Source organism: Periplaneta americana, chromosome 16 (assembly GCF_040183065.1).
Source record: "Periplaneta americana isolate PAMFEO1 chromosome 16, P.americana_PAMFEO1_priV1, whole genome shotgun sequence".
In the NCBI taxonomy this organism is placed as follows: Eukaryota; Metazoa; Arthropoda; class Insecta; order Blattodea; family Blattidae; genus Periplaneta; species Periplaneta americana.
In genome coordinates this window covers 73,831,711-73,855,533 of record NC_091132.1, presented here as the reverse complement: position 1 = coordinate 73,855,533, position 23,823 = coordinate 73,831,711, and the positions used below count along the sequence as shown (strand labels likewise).

The following is a 23,823-nucleotide window of genomic DNA, read 5'->3' as shown; positions in this document are numbered from 1 at the left end:
AGGAAAATACGATGAAGAAAACATGTACATATCTAATGCAGTACTATTTAATGAAATGAAATTCATGTTGGCTACATTGGACATTGTGTATAAGTACGGACAACAAATTAATATCAGAGGAAAAAACCCGGATCCTTGGTTCTACATACCAAGTTACTACACCGAAGTTCAATCCCTTTGTGGTCTGACTCCGAGTTGGGCATGTATATTGACATTTTATACTAAGTCAATGCCATTATACAAGGAGTGCACTCAGTTGAGTGACTTGGTGTCCAGGATTCCACAGTAATATGCACAGTAATCTTTACAGTAAAATGCACTGTTGCTCGAAGAATCTACGTAAAGATTATTATTTTTTGGTCCTACAGAATACATCTGTTATGGTAACAATTAATATTAGAGGAGAAAAATTCGCTCCAGCGCCGGGGATCGAACCCGTGTCCTTGGTTCTACATACCAGGCGCTCTCACCATTGAGCTATGCCGAAGTTCAATCCACAGCACCAGATCGAATCCCTCTCCTCCATTGTAGATTCTTTGAGCAACAGTGCATATTACTGTACAGATTACTGTGCATATTACTGTGGAATCCCGGCCACCAAGTCACTCAACTGAGTGCACTCCTTGTATAATGGCAGTTGACTTAGTATAAAATGTCAATATACATGCCCAACTTGGAGTCAGGCCACAAAGGGAAAAACACTGGAGGAGAGGGGTTCGATCAGTGCTGTGGATTGAACTTCGGCAAAGCTCAATGGTGAGAGTGCTTGGTATGTAGAACCAAGGACCCGGGTTTGATCCCCGACCCCGGAGCGAATTTTTTCTTTTCTAATATTAATTGTTACCATAACAAATGTATTCTGTAGGACAAAAAAAATAATAATCTTTACGAACAACAAAGTTTAAATTTTTCAATTTGGACACAAAATAATGTTCGTTTTAGTGCTGACTATAAAATTTCAGAAACATTATGGTAAAACTTTTTTTACTCTTAGGTTTTCAGTTGGTTGGTCTGTCTGTCTATCAGTTCAATCAATCAATCAATCAATCAATCAATCAATCAATCAATCAATCAATTCCTCTGTCCCATCAATCTGTCCAGCAGGATACTGAAACATAGAGTCCACTGTAGTTCAATGTAGCCTTCAATTAGGGTTTCATACGCTTACTGTTAGATTTTAAACATTTTGAAAAGTTTCAAAATGTACTTACAGAATAGAGAACCTGTAGGTTTAAGTTCTCTTAAATATACTGTTGCATTACTTTCTGATTTTTGTTAGTGAGTTATTACATAATATGGATTCATTTTTTATACAGCTTAATAGTTGGATTAACTAAGACTTGTGCACACTTATGTTTACAGGAGGTATGTAACATGGTAGCCAAGGCAACAAATGAGGGTCGAGCCAGCCCCGTGGTGCTTAAGTCCCCCAGCAAAGACGTATATGAACCGTGGGAAATGACTGAGAAGGAGCGAGACCTCACACTCAAGTGTGTGAGGCTGATTCAGGGGAGGATACCGAGTAAGGTAGGGCCTCGCTAGCGTGAACATTCTGTAGCCAAGTCAACCTGCTTTAGAGTGTAGTAGCTCCCATCACTCAAGTGAACATTGATTCTGTCTGATCGTAATTGTTAGAAGTTTGATTCTAAAACTTCCTTTAAATGCACGGTTATGGGAATGGTGCATGTTAATGATGTTAGTAAGAAAGGGTAATAATTAAGGGAAATTATGATACTAATGCTGGTGATGAAAGATAAAGTCAAATGGGTATAGCATCATTAGTAGATAAAATAAAATTTACTTGGCTAGCTGTTTGTACCATTGAGGCATGATTTCATTACAAATAGTCTCTGTTTTATAATAGTTAAAATTATTCAATTTGTTGTCGTTATAGTTTTATGATAATAAACCTATAGGAGCATGTCTAGTGCAGATTATCATGAAAGGGGAGCAATTAGGCCTACTTTGCATGTGACGCACTTCATTCAAACTGTCCAGACATTATGTGAGTTAGGATTTTAAATACAGCCGTCAATATGGAAACTAAGAAGCTATCAATGATCAAAACCTCGAAATTATAAACTTTATTTCTTGTATCATAATATGTACCGTTGGGTAGAGGATAAATCAATAATGTGAATAATTATTAGAGCAACATTCTTATTAATTTTATTATGACCTTATTTGGTTTGAGGCTATAAAATCTTTAATTTTAAACTCTGAAGGCACAGTAAAGACAATCGCAAAAAGTGACAGGAAATTCAGGATTCCTGTAATTGCTTGAAACGTTTATGCTCTCGGTTGGTGTTATTGTGATAAAAATTAGGCTTCAAGGAATTGGTTCTTATTTGTGAGGATTGTGAATGTAATTGAGAGTGAAATAAATTTAATGTAATCAATGTATTTTTACCCATCATTTGTAGGAAGAGGAAATCCATAGTGAAACATAGACGAACACGTGTTGTCGGCAAATAACTGGATACACTACGAAGATAGATAGATATGTTGTATTATTAATGATTCCGGAAAGACAAAGTATATGATTATGTCTCATGACCAGAATATTGTATGAAATGAAAATATAAAAATTGGAAATTTATCCTTTGAAGAGGTGAAAAAATTCAAGTATCTTGGAGTAACGGTAACAAATAAAAATGACGCTCGGGAGGAAATTAAGCATAGAATAAATATGGGACATGCCTGTTATTATTCTATTGAGAAGATTTTGTCATTCAGTCTGTTCTCGAAAAGCTGAAAGTTAGAACTGATGAAACAATTATATTACCAGTTGTTCTGTATGGTTGTGAAACTTGAACTCTCACTTTGAGAGAGCAACAGAGGATGAGGGTATCTGAGAATAAGGTGCTAAGAGGGATGAAGTTACAGGAGAATGGAGAAAGTTACACAACACAGAACTGCATGCGTTGTATTATTCACCTGACATAATTAGTAACATTAAATCCAGACGTTTAAGATGCAGGGCATGTAGGATAACTGAATCTAGAAATGCATATATGGTGTTAGTTGGGAGGCCGGAGGGAAAAAGACCTTTGGGGAGGCCGAGACGTAGATGCGACGATAATATTAAAATGGATTTTAGTGAGGTGGGATATGATGGTAGAGACTGAATTAATCTTGCTCAGGATAGGAACCAATGGCGGGCTTATGTGAGGGCTGCAATGAACCTCTGAGTTCTTTAAAAGCCATAAGTATTATTAATGATAATTTTTTCTTTATTTTATTATACATACATACCATATAGGTATCTGTTGTACAAGTATTTACATTGGAATTACTGTGTTACATCTGAATAATCCATTGTTATATCACCTCATTATCACCAATTCCATCAATGCTAAGTAACTTAGTAGTCATAGAGAGTCGTTAAATAACCAAGTGAAAAAGTAGATGCATTTTCTAAATGGGATATTGGATACTGTCATGGGCATCAAACCTTTCTTATATGTTGTTTTGTGTTTATGGCTCATTATATATACCGGTACAATAATTACCATTCATTCAGTAACCTTTGAGTGAAATAATTAATATATTTGTTAGCATAACATATTATCTTCTCAGAAATACCATTTTGATTCTCTCTACATACAAGTGAAATAATGCATGTGCACTTGTTTCCTTGGTGCTTGATTGTTTTTTATTTTTTTCATTTAACTCTCTTGGATTTAGAAATTTAAAAGAAGTTATCTTTGCTCATTTATAAGCGTTAATATACACTAGTGTCCAAAAGTTAAGCATAATTCAATATTTTGTTCCCAACCTATCAGAATGCCACCAAACTTGTACAAATGAATCACACAGGATCTGGTATGCAACAGAGTAACACATATCAGCAAATTTTGTTTTAGTGTGGCGTAGGGACACATTTTACACAATTACGGTACAAAATCTGACTATCACTTCCACAACAATGATGGTGCTGAGCAGTTAATATGGGGTGTGGTTTCCCCTCATGGCTACATAGGCGTCGCAGCGCCATGGCATGCCCTCTATCAGGTGGTTCAAGAGCTCTGCAGGCAGCTATTCCCATTCCTGATGAAGAGCATTGCGGAAGGCTGAAAGGTCCTCAGTGGAGACTGGTGGGCTGCAACTCGCCTTCCTAATGCAACCCAGACATGCTCTATACAGTTCAGAACCGGGGACATCGCTGGCCAGTCCATGTGCCGGGTATTTTCCACTTCATGATACTCGTCCACCAGGTTGGCTCTATGCAGATGTGCATTGTCGTCCATAAAGATGAAGTGTGGACCAACTGCACCTCTGAAAAGTTGCACATGTCGTTCCAATACCTCGTCTCTGTACCTCTGGGCATTCACAGTACCAGCTGCGAAGATGTGCAGATCTGTACGTTCATTGAACATCATGCCTGCCCGCACAAGTACGCCACTACCACAAAATGGGCGATGTTTGTGGGATGAAACCTGGTTCCACGTTCCCTCCAAATTATTGTGCGACGGGAATCATTGGTCAAACTGAATCTGGACTCGTCTGTAAAGAGCACGTTCCTCCATTCATCCGAGGTCCAATGTTGATGTTGCCAATTCCACTGTAAACGGTTCCTTATGTGTTCTCGAGTGAGCTGGACGCACACTGCTGCTCGTCTGGCATAGAGACTGCCTGCCCTGAGCCTCTGGTATACAGTTTGCCTGGAAACTCGAATGCCTGAGGCGGCTGCAAGCTCAGAAGACAGTTGTCTTGCAGGCATCGTCCGATTATGTCGTGCTGTTAAGGTCAAATATCGGTCCTCTTGCGGCGTTGTGACCCATGGGCGACCTTGTACAGGCATACGACGAACATCTCCTGTGTCTTCAAACCGTCGCCAAAGCCTGAAAATGACACTTTGTGCCAAATTCAGGGCTCGAGAGACTTTGGTCTGTGTCTGACCTGCTTCCAGATGTCCGATTATTCTACCCTTCAAAACAGGGTCCAGTTGGCGTCGCTGTGGCATGTTGGTGCTGTCCTGTATACACTGTGATAAGAAACTACCCTCTGTTCACAATGAGAGAGCAAGAACGAATGAGTCGCACTGGTTCTGTTTGCTTACCTTCGAAACATGTGTTTATTCGGAGGGGAGGTGGAGGTTGAGGTACTCCTTCCCTATGCACAGAGCACAAGTACGATGCGGCACACACTATGATAAAGGTTTATAGTGATTGCTCACCGTTTTCCCTTTCGTTTCTCTGTTTTACGAATTATGCTTAACTTTTGGACACTAGTGTACATGTACGAAAGCCTGGGGTCTGTCTGAGCTTGCTGCATGTCAGCATGTTCTCTTGAAGTTTGTGTTATTTTTTGTTGTAAGTACGAACATTTCAAAATAGCAAATCAATATATTTTTATCCAAGGTTTTTCAACGATTAATAGGCACTATTTATAAATGTTGTATTGAACATTAGTTAAGAAATTAAACCTTATAAATAGAGCCCGGATGTTTAGACATTTATTTTGGTTAAAATAGGCAGGTATATAGGCACTAAAAATAGTAAAAATAGGCATTTATTATTCATGGAAACAGACAAAAAAAATAGACAAATATTTAATAAACTATCCCATATGGTATTCACTTTCCTTGGTTACATGTCACAACAAGATGCTTTTTTAAGTTGTCAACTGACTGCCTGTCAGAGAGAGCATTTTTCATGATGGAAAAAGATCTTTCTACTTCTGCTGAAGTGATTGGAGCAAACTTAAAACAACTTATTTCAGAAGGACTGTCTGTACTTTCTTTCAGAGATCGGGAAAACCCGACTGTGTATTGTCTCAAAAAGAGGGGTGTGAGAAGGGATTAGGGACTTCAAAGTTTGCATAACTTATGCATGCAAGCGACAACAGTACGGGACCTGGAGACTTGCTTTTAATACTTCCCTCATCCCCTTTCTTTCGCTGGTAAACCCCGAAGTGACCTGAGGACTGAGGGTTATACTGTTCAAACATCTTTGCTAAGTGACATAAAAAAATGGAATCAGTAGGGGAGAAAAGCTTATGACTTCTTGGAAACATTTGTATTGCTGGAGAGTAAGATTCTCAGCAAATATTTGTGTGAGGTGAATATATATTTTTAATTTGTACAACCGTTCTTTTTTGTTTCTTGATATACTTTATGTAAGGTTTATTTTAAATGCATTAAAAATATAGAAAATGTACAATAATGACGTAAAAATGCTAAAAAAGGCATTTAACTTTAAAATAGGCAACAGGAGCTAAAATAGGCAAAAAAGGAAAAATAAAAATTGGGCCTATCGTCCCCAAATGTGTGGAAACGTGTTTATCTCTAATAGATCTTTCATACATACACTCAGTTTAAAAAAGGAATTTTGCCTAACATCCGGGCTCTATAATGGAGAATTTTCATCAGTGATAGTAAGAGAGACGAGGTCTCATACAATGGATTACTGTAATTGCATAATGAGTCAAACTCCAGTAAAATGAAATTTGCAAAGGAATAAATTCCATATAAGTAATAAATATTGTTGCGTGAAAATACAATGATAACATAAAACGCAGATAACTACATTTACATTTTATTACCTAGGTGATTATTTTCTGAAATGTTAATGTGAAATTGAACTTGATTGTAATTTTTTTTAAGATTGTAGAATGATTTCAAAATATGTCTGACCGAATATCTTGTTACTTTGAGACTTGTAAAAATGGAGTTTTTGTGAAAAGTAGATTTATTAGATTTTCATAGACATGACGTAATTAATTGTGAAGCTGTTTTTGGGTTAGCTGAATTAGAAATTTTCTCTGAAATCATATAAATCCAAAATTGCAATCGATTATGAAATGTGTACATTGCAATCAAATTAATGGAAATATTTTATTATAAGTGTGTTATAATTTTCTAAAGGGGATAATAAAGTACCACAGTACTACAGAGTGGGTGGAAAGTAACTCCCTGTTAGAAATTGCTAACAACTTTCTTAATATAATTTGTCTATTGTAATGAAACAAATTATGTTGCAGAGTGTGAAATAGTAGAAGTCATTTGCAATTAAAATTAAAACTCCATATATATGCACCGGGATTTTTCACCAGTGCTTCTAATCTCTTGGGGATAGACTCCACTGATTTCAACAGGAACTGTTGTGATACGTTAGTGAGGACATGGCGAATGCAATTCTTCAGTTTAAAGTTCTTGGTTTGGTGCGATAAACCTCATCCTTTGCCCAACCCCACAGGAAGAAGTCACATGGAGTGAAGTCGGGACTTCATGCTGGTCACTCATATGGACTACGATGATCCAACCTACATCCTGGAAAATATTGATTAAGCTAGGCTTGGACGTCGAGTGAAAAATGAGGGGGGGGGGCACCATTTTGCATGAAAATGAGGTCATTGATGTTATCTCAGGGGAGACAATAGTCCAAACTTCATTTTCTAGCATGGCTAGTTACTGTTTTGCATTCATGATGTTTCGAAGAATGAACGGACCCACAACCTGGTTGAATGTTATGCCAAACCACACTGTAACCTTAGAATGGCTTTGCGACTTCTCAATCATGGCCCCTGGATTCTCTGGTGCCCAGTAGTGACAGTTATAAACCCTCCCACATGAAAAATGGCTTTGACGCTCCAAATGATGTTGGTAAACAACTGGGCCAGTCTTCGTACCAACCAAGCGCATAATCTCACCATACTCCATCTGATGGCCACAATCTTCCGCCGATAAGTCTGGACAGTAATGCGGCTTCCACAGACGAAAATTTAATTCTTTTTTCAAAACATTTCAGATTGTGTAGCGGGTAAGACCACTTTCACGAATGGCCTGTCATGTTGACTTTTGCTGGTATCTGGTGAACATATTTCTCACCATTTGCAATGTTGCCTCTGTCCTGGATGTCGAGTGACGACCACGCCTGCGAGCATCCACCACAAATTCTGTGTCTATGAGTTTGTAATGGCAATTCTTGATGGTCTTGGGATCCAATGAGCACGAGGTCCATGCACTGTCCGCCACCATCTCTGCAGCAGTACAATGGATGCCAGACTTCACAATGGGCGGCCACCTGAGCCCTTACCTGCAGAGTCATGTGATGTGCCATTATGGATCACTTTCTACTTTCATAAAGAAACTATGTACTAAGTTTCATAAAAAGATATTAATATATACAAACGTTGTAAACATTTTACAATAGAGAGTTACTTTCCATCCACTCTAGAATTCCAGAGGATTACATATAAATAGGGCAAACAAGTTGAAAATATGAATATTTTCTTTTTATTGAGAATGCTCTTACTATAACTAAGACAGATTGACAATTTATATTTTTGTATGACTGTTAGACATTTATTTTTTATTTGATCCCTTGAACTTCACTTGTAATCATATTGCACATAGAATTAAATTATAACAAAGATTGAATAATGTGTAATTAAATGGTCTGTATGAAATTATTTTTATGTTTAGAAAATTGCTCTACAAGTTTCAGGTTAATATGAATGATTTGACATAAGTTAGTAAATGTACCTAGGGATGAAATGGGAGATTATGTTTCTGTTTCCTTGGCTGCAACTTTCAGAATAACTTCGTTGTCTGCTTAGTTTTCCTGTTACTATTATTATAGGCAGTCACCTTGTAGCTAAATATTGTTGCTAGTCATTGATCTGAATTTTCTGTCATGATGTGAAGTATGAAATTTTACAGAATTGCTAGTATAATTCTACCTGGGGGTTATCCATAATTATCAAGAAAATCTGCATCTTCGTTATTACGGTCCTAGCATTAACTTTGAGAGGGACTGAACAAGTATACCCAATATCAATTCTTCACGTTGTTCTTTTGTTCTCATTACAGGATTTGCCTATCACAAAACACAACGACGTGTCTCCGAGTGAAGAGACCACAGATATGAGCGCCAGTCTAATCTCCAATTCATCAATAGAGTAAGAAACATTGGTTTTGTTGCCAATTAATTATTTACCAATGAAACCTGAAGATGTATATAGTGACTGTACCAATGAGGGGTTGGGGATTACAGTGGGTTAGTGCTCATTCTTCTGCCACTCCCTAGTTCACATACATCATATTGAAAAAGGACGTGGCTAACGAGAAAGACAGGCTGTGGCATGAATCGAAGTCACTTGGTTATCATGGTCTAGTCATGGCCATCTTGACAATCGCCTAATATAAATACATGCTCAAAGTTCTAAAAAACAAAGGAATATATAAATTTGTTCAATGTTGGCCATGTTATGACTAAGAATGTGACGTTGCACTGTAGCCTGTCTTTCTCGTTAGCCAAAGAAAAAGGATAGCTGAAATTCGCTTTAGTAAATTTTTAATGCAATTTACCCATTACTTTAATTAAGTATAGATACATAAAAATCTCATTTTCAATTCCCCGCTTTAAAAAATTTAACAGTTTTTATATATCTGTTTTACTTAACATTTTTAGAAAACATAATGTCTCTTTTATACTTCGAGACAAGTCTTGACGTCCTTGCACCATCCTCCTGCATCAAAACAACTCTGACACGTGCCAAACGTCAGATTTTACAGAGTTGCCACGTCTTTTGCTAAATATATTATTATAAGAACCACTTGATTATTATGACACTATTATTTAGGAATTAAAATGTATTACATACAAGAATAAGAAAGTACGTGTAAAGATTAAAAAAAAACAAACTCAAATCGATTATAACAAAAGAATGGAATCTTGGAAAACAAATTAGCAGGATAATACAGAAACAGATGAGTACAGTTTAAAAAATTGTGAGTTTTCAATATAACTGCATGATCTAAACCTCATCTGAGTCATATGACGAACAGTCATCCACTTGTACATAGATCATACTTCCGGTACCAAACACAGATTGAATGTTTCTATAAAAAATTATTCCATCCCCCTGCCTGAGAGCAGCTTTAACATATATGTCAAACATCAGATTTTAAAGGGTTGCACCATCTTTTGCTAAATACATTATTAATACGTTATGAACCCTTTCATTGTTATGACCGTGTTATTTGTTGTTGTTTAGTCAACTGTCCGAAAACAGGTCTGACTCCCCCCCCCCCCCACAAGTGATACCAGGAATTAAAATTTATTAGAGACAAAAATAAGGAAATTAAATAATTAAACTTAATTATAAACCATTTATAGCAAAAGAGTGGAAACATAATTCAGTCTTTTCCCGCATGATTTGAATCAAATTCTCTGAAATAGGTGATACACCGTTTTAGTAAAAATCATAGATTGTTCAGCGCAATAGATCACGAGAAAAGTCGTCACTTCGGTCAAAAGAGAATTTAGTCTTCGTATGTTCTTATAGTTGTCGAGATTGATGGATGAAATTTTCTTTACCGTGGTAATTCCTACATCTGTCGCATCTGCAGTTAATTGATTATTTTAAATTCTTATTTATTAAGATGTCCCCTTTATCAACTACAGAACACAGACAATTTTTAGCTTTTTTCATCATCTTCACAGTCTGTGTCCGCAATTTCGCTCCTTTTCCAATAGCAAGGTCCTTTTCTTTATGGGAGTCTTCCGAGACGAAGGACCAGAGTTTAAATCATCTTTTGTAGGAATTCTTTGAGATGAAAGGCCAGGATTTGAATTTTGCTCTTAATTTCTTGCTTTGCAAACTTCTGTACCACCTGAAAAACGAAAGACATTGTTTCAGTCGATCACTGCACTGCACATACGTACACTGACCAGACCGATAGAAACAGAAATTTGTCTTTTGGTTAGAATGTTAGATACTTGTCAACATCGCATTTTTCCTTAATGAGGGTCTGGTTACTACTGTTCCTTTGTTGGTGTGAGGGTCAGTCCCTTTTAAGTAAGGCTGGAAGGGGGAGGCTTCTTTGCCATTTCTAGCAAATAAGGCCATCAAAGCTTGTCTCGAATTATATCAGAAATGGTTAAAGATACACTCATAAAATGTTTTACACATCTTATAAATACTATAGTACATATGTGGATAAGCTTTCATTAATGGAATTCAAATATTTATTCAGATATGATTAAATTAGTATGTAAAATTTCAGAGTTTTGTTCTTTCTGTTCTTCAGAAGATAGATATTAATTTTTTATATTAAAACTGCTTAAGTTATATGAGCCATACGTTATTCATAGAAGTAGGAACAATGGGAGAATGTGTGTACAACATTTCCATTCTGAATCTTCGATAGCTTCTCGTTTGTCACTCATTTATTCTATTTGGGAATGTAGTGCAAATCGGGAATTAAAAGTAAATTTGAAAGTATAATGTAAAAGTCTTTACATTACAAGCGAATCTCATTTCACTTTATGCAGACTGTGCTCGCCAGAGAAGACCCGAACAGTATTACCAGAACAGTATATATTCTCCAATGGACCCAACACTGAGGGGCAGTGCACACCTCAGGTCCCTCAGCCAGCAGGTAATTCATCACCCAGCCGGGAGCAGCTGGTCCTCTATGTACCCGAGATGGAAGAGATCCGCATCAGTCCTGTTGTTGCCAGGAAGGGCTACCTCAACATACTGGAGCAGAAGACAAATGGTTGGAAGAAGAGATGGGTGGTGAGTATTCTAAATTGATCTAGTACATTTCTTTTGTTAAAAGAAATAGAAATTTAGTTCAGTTCAGATAGATCTTCAGCACATTTTGTGTATGAAATACAAAGCTAATATTGCTGCTCGGAATGTGGTTTAATATAGGCCTATTTTCTTTTTATTTATTATTTGAACTTAATGTCTACATTATTTTAAAATTTTCAGTTGTTTTTATTAATTTCTCTACTTTTCTCAATACAGTAATTATATTTGCTAAATGTGTTAGGTATCTAAGAATTAGCAGACTGACAAAATGTAACATTTCTCCAGTTTATCTTTATCTTAAAATTTTCAGTTAATCATTATCATAAGCTAATATTTTGTATATAGTAGGTATTATAGCTTAGACTAACATAACATAGTGCGTGATCTGTCAGTGTTTAGAAGAAGACGAACTTCTAATGTTTTACATTACTTTCCTGATAATCAGGGTTTTTTTTTTTCTAGAGAAAAAGGTTCAGGAACTCTAATTTTCACTAAACCACGTATTAGTATAAACAAAACACATCTTAAACTAGGCCTACACTAACTTTATTTGAAAATTTTCCACAGTTCTGACATGTCTTTTGTTTCTTTTTTCCTGTTACACAGTTTACTTTTAGTATCTACAGCAGAATGGTGTTCTTGAAGAAACCATGACTTAACATATTTTGTGGGGTCAAAAGACATTAGTGCAGGACAACAATTCTAATAAAGAATAGATTGCAAAGCTGCCCTCTTCGATATCATTATTAGATTCAATTGGAAAAAGCCTCTCTCACACTTGCTGGAAGATATTGGAATGGTGTTGAAAATGCTCTTCAACTCCAACATGTTTTTAGGAACTACCTCTGGTGACTTCATATATTCTTTAAAGGCTCGAGCCATTTCCCTTTAAAATATGTGAAGTCTGCGAGAGTGTTCATAAATGTCTTCTTCTCCAAAAAGAATACTCCTTTTGGTTTCTGCAGGCCATGTCTTAGGGTCAAGCACAGTGGCACATTTCAAAATTCAAGCACGCAAAGTTTTGAAATATAAATGTTAATGAAATTGTTCCTAAATAGCCTTTTATAGATAAAATAATCATATACCTTTAGTGAAAAGGTACCGGAATGCTGTTCCGGAGTGTTCCAGCTGAAAAAAAAAAGCCTTGCTGATAATATTTTCTCCATTTCCACGAATTTTTATCGGTTGCTTCTCACATGTGATGTAGTATGATGAAGGAATATTATAAATATTTTTCATTGATTTCTGTGTGAATGTTTAATGTTAGTGAGTTATGAAAAATAGATCGAGTTATGGTAGAAAGAATGGAGGCATTCTGATAAATCATTCTTTGTCCTACACATAAATTCTGTTTTGGGCTCACCAAATTTGAATTCAATTTTTAAAAATGAAAATCAATGGACTAGTAATTAAATTAGTCAATTTATCTCGTGATGTGACTGTATGCTTCTGATACAGTGTTTCATCCACTTAATTTGAGTAATTTGTATAGTTACATATAAACGTGACGAAATATTTAGATTTCTGAAAGAATCGTGAATAACTGTTAAATAAGCGTCCATGAGGAAAAAGATCTTTGGGCTGTTGGCTAAAATAGTGGAATGAAACTTTAATAGGCCATTAGGCCTAATACACTAAAAGAGGAAAAAGAAGAAAGTAGATAAGAATCGGTTTTTTTAAAGAGCGTAAGTCAGGAAAAATAAATTTGTGGGAAATTGAAAAAAAGCTATGTTAGAGGAACATTATTTATTTTTTTATAATGTAAATTAAAATGAATACAGTATACTTCTGTCTGTACTATGTTCTTGCTACAAATTAGTAAACAGTATTCTCTATTCTGTTCTTATAATCCTCTCAAATGCTTTCCTGTAACATACATTTATTCTCCTAAGTGTAGATTATGTAATAGTAAGTAATGTTCCACGTTACATACTCTACAGTAAAATATACACGTAGATTACGCATTTTCTACTGACCCAACCCTGATGAAATGGCTGTCAAACTTGATGAAAACATTACATTAGGCATGGAATGTGTTAAATGGAATCTTACATATGCTTATACAAACTTAAACATACATACTCGGCTCCTTATCTCCAGTACCAGATGTTTCCTGGTATATGTTTCTATTTGGTACTTACCATTACTTATGTTGGTCCCATTTCGTATGGGCGAATCCAGAAATGCATATAGAGTGTTAGTTGGGAGACCGGAGGGAAAAAGACCTTTAGGGAGGCCGAGACGTAGATGGGAGGATAATATTAAAATGGATTTGAGGGAGGTGGGGTATGATGATAGAGACTGGATTAATCTTGCACAGGATAGGGACCGCTGGCGGGCTTATGTGAGGGCGGCAATGAACCTTCGGGTTCCTTAAAAGCCATTTGTAAGTAAGTAAGTAAGTATGTTGGTCCCATTTATAATTTCCCGAAATATGCTGCTTCTGTTACGCATGTGTTACACATAATATTACATTAGGCATGAAATGTGTTACATGCAATTTCACATATGCTTATGGAAAGTTAAACATACATACTCGACTCCTCATCTTGAGTACCAGATGTGTCCTTGTATATGTTTCTATTTGGTACCTGCCATTACTTATTTGGTCCCATTTATAATTTCTCGAAATATGCTTCTGTTACGTATGTATGGTACATATTTGTAAGTAATTACTTTCTTATAAATGAAGAACTCAAAATGATACTTCGTGCTATAGGAGCACACATATAATGTTGTATATTCTTGCATTAGGCGGTTCGACGGCCCTACGTGTTCATTTTCCGTGAAGAGAAGGACCCAGTAGAACGGGCACTCATCAACCTAGCGACAGCACAGGTGGAATATTCTGAGGACCAGCAGGAGATGGTCAAGGTGCCAAACACTTTCAGGTGAGACTGATTTTTGTAATATCCACAATAAGGAAAGAATATATTTATTTTTAGTTTGAAACTTCAACTTCATTGATTTTTCTTGTATTTCAGTGTTGTTACAAAACACAGAGGCTTCTTACTACAGACACTGGGAGACAAGGAAGTACATGACTGGTTGTATGCCATCAATCCATTATTAGCAGGCCAGATCAGGTAAGGCATTCAAGATAATGGAATGTTAAATATTTTATTTGATGTTAATGTAGTGTTCAGGTTTGTGACAACTTTTACGTAATTTGTTACATTTCATATTTTCTTATGTACTTTGTCTTGTGTATTAGAGCTTAATTATTTTTACAGGTTTTCATCAAATAAATATCAATAAAGCTCATTTTAAATTTGTATAATATAGAATTTATACAGTGAACTTTCAGTGCACTGATATTGTAAATATTAAAATTAATATGAACATTAGTTTGGCTATTCCATATTGTTTATACAGAGTTGTTTCCAATTTCTGATAACGAATTTGATTGACATCATGTGCGTCAGGAATCACACCGACAGTTGAATTGCGGTGAAAGGTGACAGACCAGTAGTAAGTGATTTCATAATCAGAGTGCACGGTGTATCACAGTAGCAACGCCCAAGAAAATCGAGCCTTTTTGGGAGGGGTACATAACAACTCTTTCCGATGCCAACTACAGTTACGTGAAAATCATAGGAGCCTGTAAAACACGTGGTTTCGTTATTTCCAAGAAAGGCATCTTGTGTGTACCTAATAAGACTGGCAAAGTTCGGATGGGATTAATTCCAGAGTGGAAAAAGCAAGCAAATCCACCCCCTGTCACAAGTTGCTGCATCCCACGAGATGATACAAATTAATTCCATTCGAGCTTTACCAATCTTATTAAGTACACAGAAGATGCCTTTCTTGGAAATAACGAAACTTCGTTTATTATAGGCTTCTTTTATTTTCACTTAACTGTACTTGGTATCAGAAAGGGTTGTTATGTACCCCTCCCAAAAAGGCTCGATTTTCTTGGGAATTTCTGCTGTGAGTCGCCATGCACTGTGACTATGAGATCACTCACTACTGGTCTGTCACCTCGCGCCACAGTTCAGCTGTCATGTAACTCCAGACGCACATGATGTCATTCAAATTCATTATCAGAGATCGGAAACAACCATGTACACTATAAGAGAGAAATGCTTAGAGCATTAAATTATTGTTTCCAATCTATATTTTTATGTTTGAATAACATACTTCTTTGGAATTGAAATACCTCTCTATACTTGTTAATGTGTCATGTACTAAAGTAATATGTTTTGAGTAATAATAATATTACGATCAGTCTCTAGTGGTTACCGGTATAGCACCCACTAAAAGTGCGAAGTGAAAAATAAACAAAAGCCATAATAGTAAAGTTTCGGGAAATGTACAATGGACAAAGTACCCACTGTAAGTGTGAGTTGGAAGATAAAAAAAAAAAGAAATATTTCCGTATGCAAAAGAGTAATGACCAATTTTCTATATGTTAAATTAAGAGGTACTTACTGAAGATTTCGAAAACTTTCTAATCAGTCTATCATAGTAGTTTATCAGTTGATAGTGCTTTTTGTCAGTTGATAAACTTTTTTTATTTCTTGTCGTTTTATTCATTTTTCTTCCCATTTTTATAGGAGATATTATTCTTGTATAAACATTTATTAAATAATATACTTAAGATGTTAAATAATGGAAAATTAGAAGCATACTCTATTGACAAATACGTAAAGTGTATTTAAAAATAATATAATGAAAAATAAACAAAACTAATTTATTACTTTATAGTAGATTACAAATTGTGGAAAAGTAATGTAGTACATGGCTGCACCCAGGCAAATATGAGTTCGATTCCGAGTGAAATAAATTTCTCTGTACGTCATTATGTTGGCCTGTGCCATGCTGATTATAGAGCCATGAAATCTATTTGTGAAAGTCTAGAGTTAGTGCACGATGCTAATGGAATTGCATAGTCTATTGATGAAGGTTGATCAGAGGTTAGCCAGGCACATCTGCAGTTAGATGAAAGGTGCTTATTAAACTGTTTTGTCATTCAGATCCAAGCTGGCCCGAAGGCGGCCCATCATCCCCCCCAGCCTACCTGCCCCGCTACCGGTGTTACAGGTGGCGAAATGAGAGAGGCAGCACGTCGTCCAGCAGCATGGGCTAGACGGTCTAGTCAACTGGGTTCTCTCCTTGTATTATAAGTACCAAATCTTAAGATTGTTTGCGGACCAGAGGCTCTGAGAGTTGCCATGCCATTCTGTACCAGCATATGGCAATCTGTGTTAAGATTGAATATGCACAGATCATGTCTCCTTGGCCATGTATACTACAGGATAATTTTAATGTATTTGTATCCATTAAATTGACAAGGCAGCTATTTGTACGTAGTAACCTGTCGAAGTACATACAGGCCAGCTGCATGTTCAATGTTGATGATGTGTTACCATATGGTGGTATGAAATCGTCCGAGTGTGGTCACAGGAAGGTACAGTACTCTCTTCCCTCGGGTGGGCCCCACTAGTCGACCCCCCCACTCAACTACCTGCTCATCAAAGTCTCTCTCTCTCTCTCTTCTTGCCTGTGTTCCATTCTGTGTTGAACAAATACCAAATTTGACTGTTTTTAAAAATCATTATTTTTGAAAGCATGTTGGGTTGATACATTGTGCTTGTATATCTATAGATAGGCCTGTCGACTGCTTCCACTGGACACAAGTGACTGGACCACTTGATGCATACGGTTGCTCCCAGATTGAGCTTAAACACTCGAGCGATCTGGTTATCAAATGGTTGTGACTTAGAACAAGCAGTTGTAGTCGAGTGACTGAATATATTTAAATGTACAGTTTGCTAAGAGAAAGAAATCACCCATGCCTTGCAGATGATGACATATTTTGTAAGATTTGAGTTAGGGTAGATTCGGTAGTCCAGTGCTCATTTTATTTTAAGGTCAGGATTCATTTAAGATGGCGTGGCCAGTGGAAGCAGAAATCTGTGTCGCTGTATCTCTAGTATTAATGTATTGTGCAGCAGCTACTTCTTTTCCCACAATTCTGAATATAACATAATTGTGCTTAAGCTCGGAATTCACTAAATGCTGAGAGGAATGTGCAGGAGTACTATTCTCACTTTTACTATATGTAATAACAAGTGACGGGAGTCACATAAATATATATTGGAGGGGGGAGGACTTGAGATATACTTTGCATACGTTCTAGTTTATTGCCTTTGGCATTGTTGTATTGTACATAAAACTACATATTATAATATATATGTAACCCTTATTAGTCTCAGTGGACGGTGCAATTGTTTGCAAAAATAAGTTTTAATTGGGTGCTCAGAAAGTAGGTTACCGTACTTTAGACCACCTACGTGACACACTGAGAGTGATTTGTTAATGTTAAGCGTAACCTTGTGGCATGAAGTGAGGAAGGGATTTGATTACTTTGAGTTCTGTTCAGTTCAGTTTCGCTTGATATGACTCGTTGACTGAATGATGCCTCGTACTTGCTCACTATCTGTTCAACATCCTTCATGTAAATGACACCATATATCATTGGTAAGTATGAACCACATGACGGCGTTACTCCATAAAAAAAATAATTCTGTGGTCCGAGTTGTTTTGAAAGCATATTGTTTTTAGCGTGGTCTGGAATACTCCTTTTACTTTCTGATCATTCATTTAATGATGCTTAAACTGTTGAAGAAATACTATTGTACAGTATTACGTCTTGTGTTACTTTAAAGTCTGCATTATAGAAATAGTATTCTTTCTGTTCTCACTTTGTCATATCAGTTTTTGTTTGGTACCAGGAATCGAGTTGGTCATCAAGATTTAGACTACAATTTAAAGCTCTAGGAAGTAACTATCATATTGTCTCTTGTTAATTGAGTGCACCATCATCAGATGGCAGGGCAGCAGGGACAGATTGCGGACGAAGAGATTGAATTTCTATTAAATCACCCGACAATAGGATATAGCTTCCATGTTTGGAATATTTACACTGATTTTGTAGAAAATGAGAAGCTTATAGTTTGGTAGAAGCATAATATGACGTGACGATGAAAATGAGGGTGAGACGAGCCTGGCAGCTACCATTATGTCCTTCTCAGGAAGTAAGGTACCGTACATAGACCTTTATAATTGAAACTAGTATTGATTTAGTGATAATATTACTAACTGTGTACAGATTTAGTAAAGTATAGTTGCAGTTTGTGTTCATTGCATCAGTATTCTTTTAACTTCATTGCCCAAAGGGAAGATCTTGTGGAAATATTGGCCATATCATACCATATGCTTTTGACAACAATTCTGTTTTTGAGACTGGCATTTTATCTTGTATAGTACAATAATGTAAAGGTTCGTTATTAAAAGCTATATAAATACAATGCATTTCTGGCATTACATGTATATAATGTATAACCACCATCATGTACAAAATTATCACATTCACAACCCAGTACAATAAATTGTAATATCATATAGATTAGATAATTGATATTCTGTTTCATATCTTTGCGGTTTGATATAGCAAAAAAAATATATATATATGACTATAAACTCCAGAGAACTCAGCAGAATAATTCCTATTTTAAAATATATTTTATTGGGCAACTTGTACCACTTTCTTAAACGTGAAACAGAAGGTAAATATTTATGATCTTATTTTTTAATCGATAATTTCATTGTGTGAAACAGACATTCGTCAATGTGCTGCAAAATTTATTTCCTTCTTAACGAGAAGAGCATTTGGTTGTCAGATGTTTCTTCTGATCATCACTATGCAGTATTTCGAACACCTTTCACAGTATTGAATGCTCTGAAAGCCTTGAATATTTTTCTTTCTCCTACTGTATAGTAAGAGTGAGAATTTTTCTTATAAATGAGATGAAAAGGTAGAAAAATGCTGTATCATACAGACGCCACGTGTATGAAGTTTGGGATGTATGACTGTAGTACTCATCCATATCCTAGTCAATCGCAATTTCAAAATTTTCTTGTCATTTGAAAAGACAGTGCCGATAATGTGACCTCTGTGATATCATGTGAACATGCATTTATTACAATTATGATAGCGTTTATATTAAAGTGACGTCTGTCACACTATGATTGTACTAAGTTCCTTGAGTAGGGCAAAGGCTCGTTCCTACCCTCTTAGTCGTAGCATCATCAAGTCGCTGTGATACTATGTATATGATCTGACGGAGTTGCACTCAATTCTCATATGGACTGACACACACACACTCACGTACACATATGTATAACTATATATTGGACTGCTGCATTTTCCAGTAAGATGTCTACTCTTTAATCAGATTTATTTTGGGGCAATGAAACAAGATGCAAACATTTTCAGACATATCGCTTTTAGTCTGACATTTTATGTCATGGAGAAGGGTTTATTTAACTTTGGTTGGTTACAATGTGCCATATTTTCTAAAAATTCGTGAGACAGTCAGATGAATGAATACGCAGTTTTGTTGTGATGTTTTAGACACTGCTTTATAATTGCTTGTCCTCTTTTGTTCCTGGAAATGCTGGTCATTTGTTTTTTATTTTTATCTTTATCGTTATTATTTTGTATTTCATAATAGATATGTAAATTATCATGTATATTATTTTATAAATAATTTGTTTATTTATGTTGAAGCTCTGGAAAGCTATGTAAGTGGAATAAATAAAAGCTTTAAAAATTAAGTATTTTCTTGTCTCCCTATACTCCCCTTCGTCACTGTTTTGTATAGCAGGATAGAAGCAATCCTTTATATTCAGATTGTTTCTTACAACAGTGAAGAGCACACATGACATAATATGAATCATTGGAAAACAGTATCCTCTAGGCTTCGTATTACTGTATTTACACGATTATAATACGCGTCTTTTTTTTTTTTAGAAAATTTCATATTAAAAATTGGAGTGCGTATTATATTTGCATGAAAACACTTAGAATTGTACAAATTTAAATTATCATTCAATTTATGCTACGAGAAACCGCTGACAAACGACCATTGCAATTTCATGTTTTCTAGTCCTTTGTGCACTTTTCATTCGTAATGCCATGTCCATTTATGACAACAATCTTAAATACTTAAAAATGGCTTTTAAGGAACCCGCAGGTTCATTGCCACCCTCACATAAGCCCGCCATCAGTCCCTATCCTGTGAAAGATTTGACAACAATCATTAATACGAATATTATTTTTAACTACAGTGATGACTTAATGCCACTTTTTTTCTTAAGTCTGAGATTTTAACAATCGCATGTGTCTCTAAATAAATCAAAAGAATTCATTAACAATAAAATTACCGGAACTGATGAAAGAGTGGTTATTTCGTTAGTCATTGTCAAGCATTGTTCTGACATCAACCCAGATCTACTGACGGGACATTTCAGTTCTAATACTGCAAGTCTGCAGGTGAGGTTGAATGTGATGTGTAGTTACAGCCTGGAAACATTCATTTCAAAGTGCGCAGAAGCCTAGTGCTCCTACTAGTCAGATTGGAGTGGGGATTAAGTCATTTGGCTTGAGACTCTTGAAGAGCACAGATCTGCTCCTGCGAAACACTTTATTCTAGATAGTGTAATATATCATTGTTCTATTCTTTCTACCTTGGTATATTTAAGATCAGCCTTAACGTGTAAAATAGCGTACCTCTCTATCACACCTCTCGTTATCAGTTGTGAAAATAATTATATGATTTCTAGTTAATGCCACTTCACCTGTAAGAAATACCAGACACGAGCATATACACAGTGCTGTAGTTGGGCTGGTACGCCATACCGTGTAAAATAAAAACTCGCTGTTACCGTACCGGAAAAAATACAGACTCGAAAATATATTAACTATGTTTAAATAGTCTTTAATATACTTTGAAATGGAGGATGTTAGCTATTTGTAAAATATTTTGATTTTAATATCTGGCATAAAAGTAGCAGCTGGTATCTCATATCCTTTGCTTAAATGCTTATCCATTCGTTGTTTCATCGAAAGGCATTGTCTGACACTTCAGTAGTCGTGATTTGTTAGTTTCAAGCTTGCATAACGCCGTCGTATTTCTATAAGTAATTAACACTAACTTTATGGCATGGCGCCTCAAGAAATCTGCTACACTGATTTGCTAATTTCAAAACTTGCGTAGATGCCTTCGCATAACACTAATTTCATTATGTGGCACCTCAAGAATTCTGCTGCATTGATGCTAGCAGTTTGTTAAAGAAGAGAAATATTATTACTTTTCATGCATGCATTCATGAATCTTGAGTTCAGTTACATTCTATAGATTCTATTCCAATTTCAACTAAAGAATGCGAATGAGCATTACTGTAATGCACGATATCTGCACTAAGAAAAGGAATACTCTCCCAGTAAAAGAGTTCCTAGGCTTTTGTTCCTAAAGAGTATTGGGCCCCCGCCAATTTAATTTCTTACCTTATATGCAATTATTGTGACTGCGATCAGGTAGGAGGTATGAAGAGGCAGATGCATGACAAAGAAGTAACTTTGGAAAAGAAGTGCAGTAAGAGTCCATACAGAGTCTAGTCTGACCAAGGAATTTCAACAGTATCCTCTAAAATTTGTTTCCAACTACAGCATTGCATATAAATGCAAATAAAGCTCTTTGGGGAGAAAATGTAGACATTGCAGCTTTTATACCAAAGAGCAAGGATCTCCTTCAAAGCACTTCATTTAAAGGTAAGCATGTTTTTTGCGTACACATAAAAAAATCGCACACAACTAGGAATGAACCAGAAAGTAATTTCGAGTAGAAGTTTGTAGGAGATTTTAAAATTAATTTTAAGTTTCGAATTATTCCCTGAGTCGAGCCAGGTGGCTACATGGTCTGAGGTGGTGCTCCCCTTAAGTGGCATAGTCCGAAGATTCGTGAGTTCGAATCCCGCCTCGGACATGGATGGATGTTCCTTGTTAATGTTCTATCCTGTGTGAGTCTCAGTGGAAATCCCTATGCTCTAGTGACTCCAGACTAGTGGAGGTGTGTCCATAGAGTCTCCCCTCTCCTACAGGCATTGGTATGTAAAACCTATAACAGACGTTAAATTACCATAATGATTATGAATGCTTCAATGAAATGGACCCCACAATTTTCAGTCTGTTATTTAACGACGCTGTATAAACTAATAGGTTATTCAGCATTGATGGAATTGGTAAGAGTGAGATACTACGGTATTTGGCGAGAAGAAGAGAGGATTTGCTATGTGATTACCTTACATTTGCCTTACAGTTAAGGAAGATCGCAGAAAAATCCACCAAGGTAATAGCCCAAGCAGAAATCGAACCCACATGTTATGAAACACCATGTTTACCTACACTTCAAAACTAAAATTTCGTATAAAATACGTTCTTGAATATTATACAGTAACTTGTGAACAGTTGCATGTATTAAAAGCGAGTGAATTACAGCAATCTGTTTAAATTATCTAGGAATAGACTTAGACTGTGCTTTCATATTGTAATATATAAGGTTATTCAAAAGTAAGTTCCCATTTTGAAATAGTAGGCCAATAAGTTTGTCAAATTTTTAAATTCTACAAAAATGTTGTTGTTGCCAATGTTTATGGAACTTGGATTTCCTCTATTCTCCTACGGGCATCCCAGTAGTAACTTGTAATAAAAATAAAAACACCAATTTGTTTGTAAAGAAAAGGGATTTTATTAAAGCACGAAAAAATTAAATATGACCACCCCGTGTTGTTCAATATAGTCTTTCTTCTATGCTATAAACGGCATTAGTAAGCACATTCTTAGAAATGTTTTCAATGACATCCGATATTGACTGTTTCAGTTCCTCATGTGTAGTAGGTCTACTTATAAATACCATTTCTTTTAGATAACCCCATAACTAGTAGTCAGCTGGATTTATATCTGGTGTCCTAGAAGGCCAACTGTTCGGAAAATGCCTACTAATTATACGATCACCAAATGTGTTGCACAATAGTGTTTTTACGAAATGATTTTACAGAGCAGGATCCATTTCTCAATCCATGTAACGTTCGATATCTTCTCAATGCATAAGCATATTGTCTATTGCATTCGTAATAGCATTGGAGGAAGCCAATTCGAACTCGTAAAGGTAAAACCATTGTAAAAATTGTTAAAATTACTCTCCTACAATTGCCGTCTGTATTCTGAACAACAATAAAATGATTGTTTATGCCAGCCTTACACGGTTACTATAGCAATGAACACACATCGATAAAAACCCCAAACCTTCTAATCAGTAATGGTACCTATATGAAATCAAACTGCTGATATGTACTGAAGATACAGCTGTTTCAAAATGGGAACTTACTTTTGAATAACCTTATATGTGAAGCTAAAATACTACCTAATAC

At 36.0% G+C, this 23,823-nt stretch overlaps 1 protein-coding gene across 19 annotated transcripts in view; it reads left to right on the top strand.

Annotated features, from left to right (window-relative positions):
* The window catches only part of unc-104 (kinesin family member unc-104), a 439,225-nt gene extending 419,056 nt beyond the window's left edge, over positions 1-20,169 (top strand). For all 19 annotated transcript variants that reach the window (XM_069849498.1, XM_069849500.1, XM_069849510.1 and 16 more), the window contains 6 exons: positions 1,363-1,527; positions 8,816-8,904; positions 11,283-11,529; positions 14,302-14,438; positions 14,532-14,633; positions 16,524-20,169. In XM_069849498.1, coding sequence (XP_069705599.1) covers positions 1,363-1,527; positions 8,816-8,904; positions 11,283-11,529; positions 14,302-14,438; positions 14,532-14,633; positions 16,524-16,602 — 819 coding nt within the window. In that variant the 3' untranslated portion in view covers positions 16,603-20,169. The remainder of the gene's footprint in view (positions 1-1,362; positions 1,528-8,815; positions 8,905-11,282; positions 11,530-14,301; positions 14,439-14,531; positions 14,634-16,523) is intronic.
* The last annotated feature ends 3,654 nt before the right edge of the window (positions 20,170-23,823 follow it).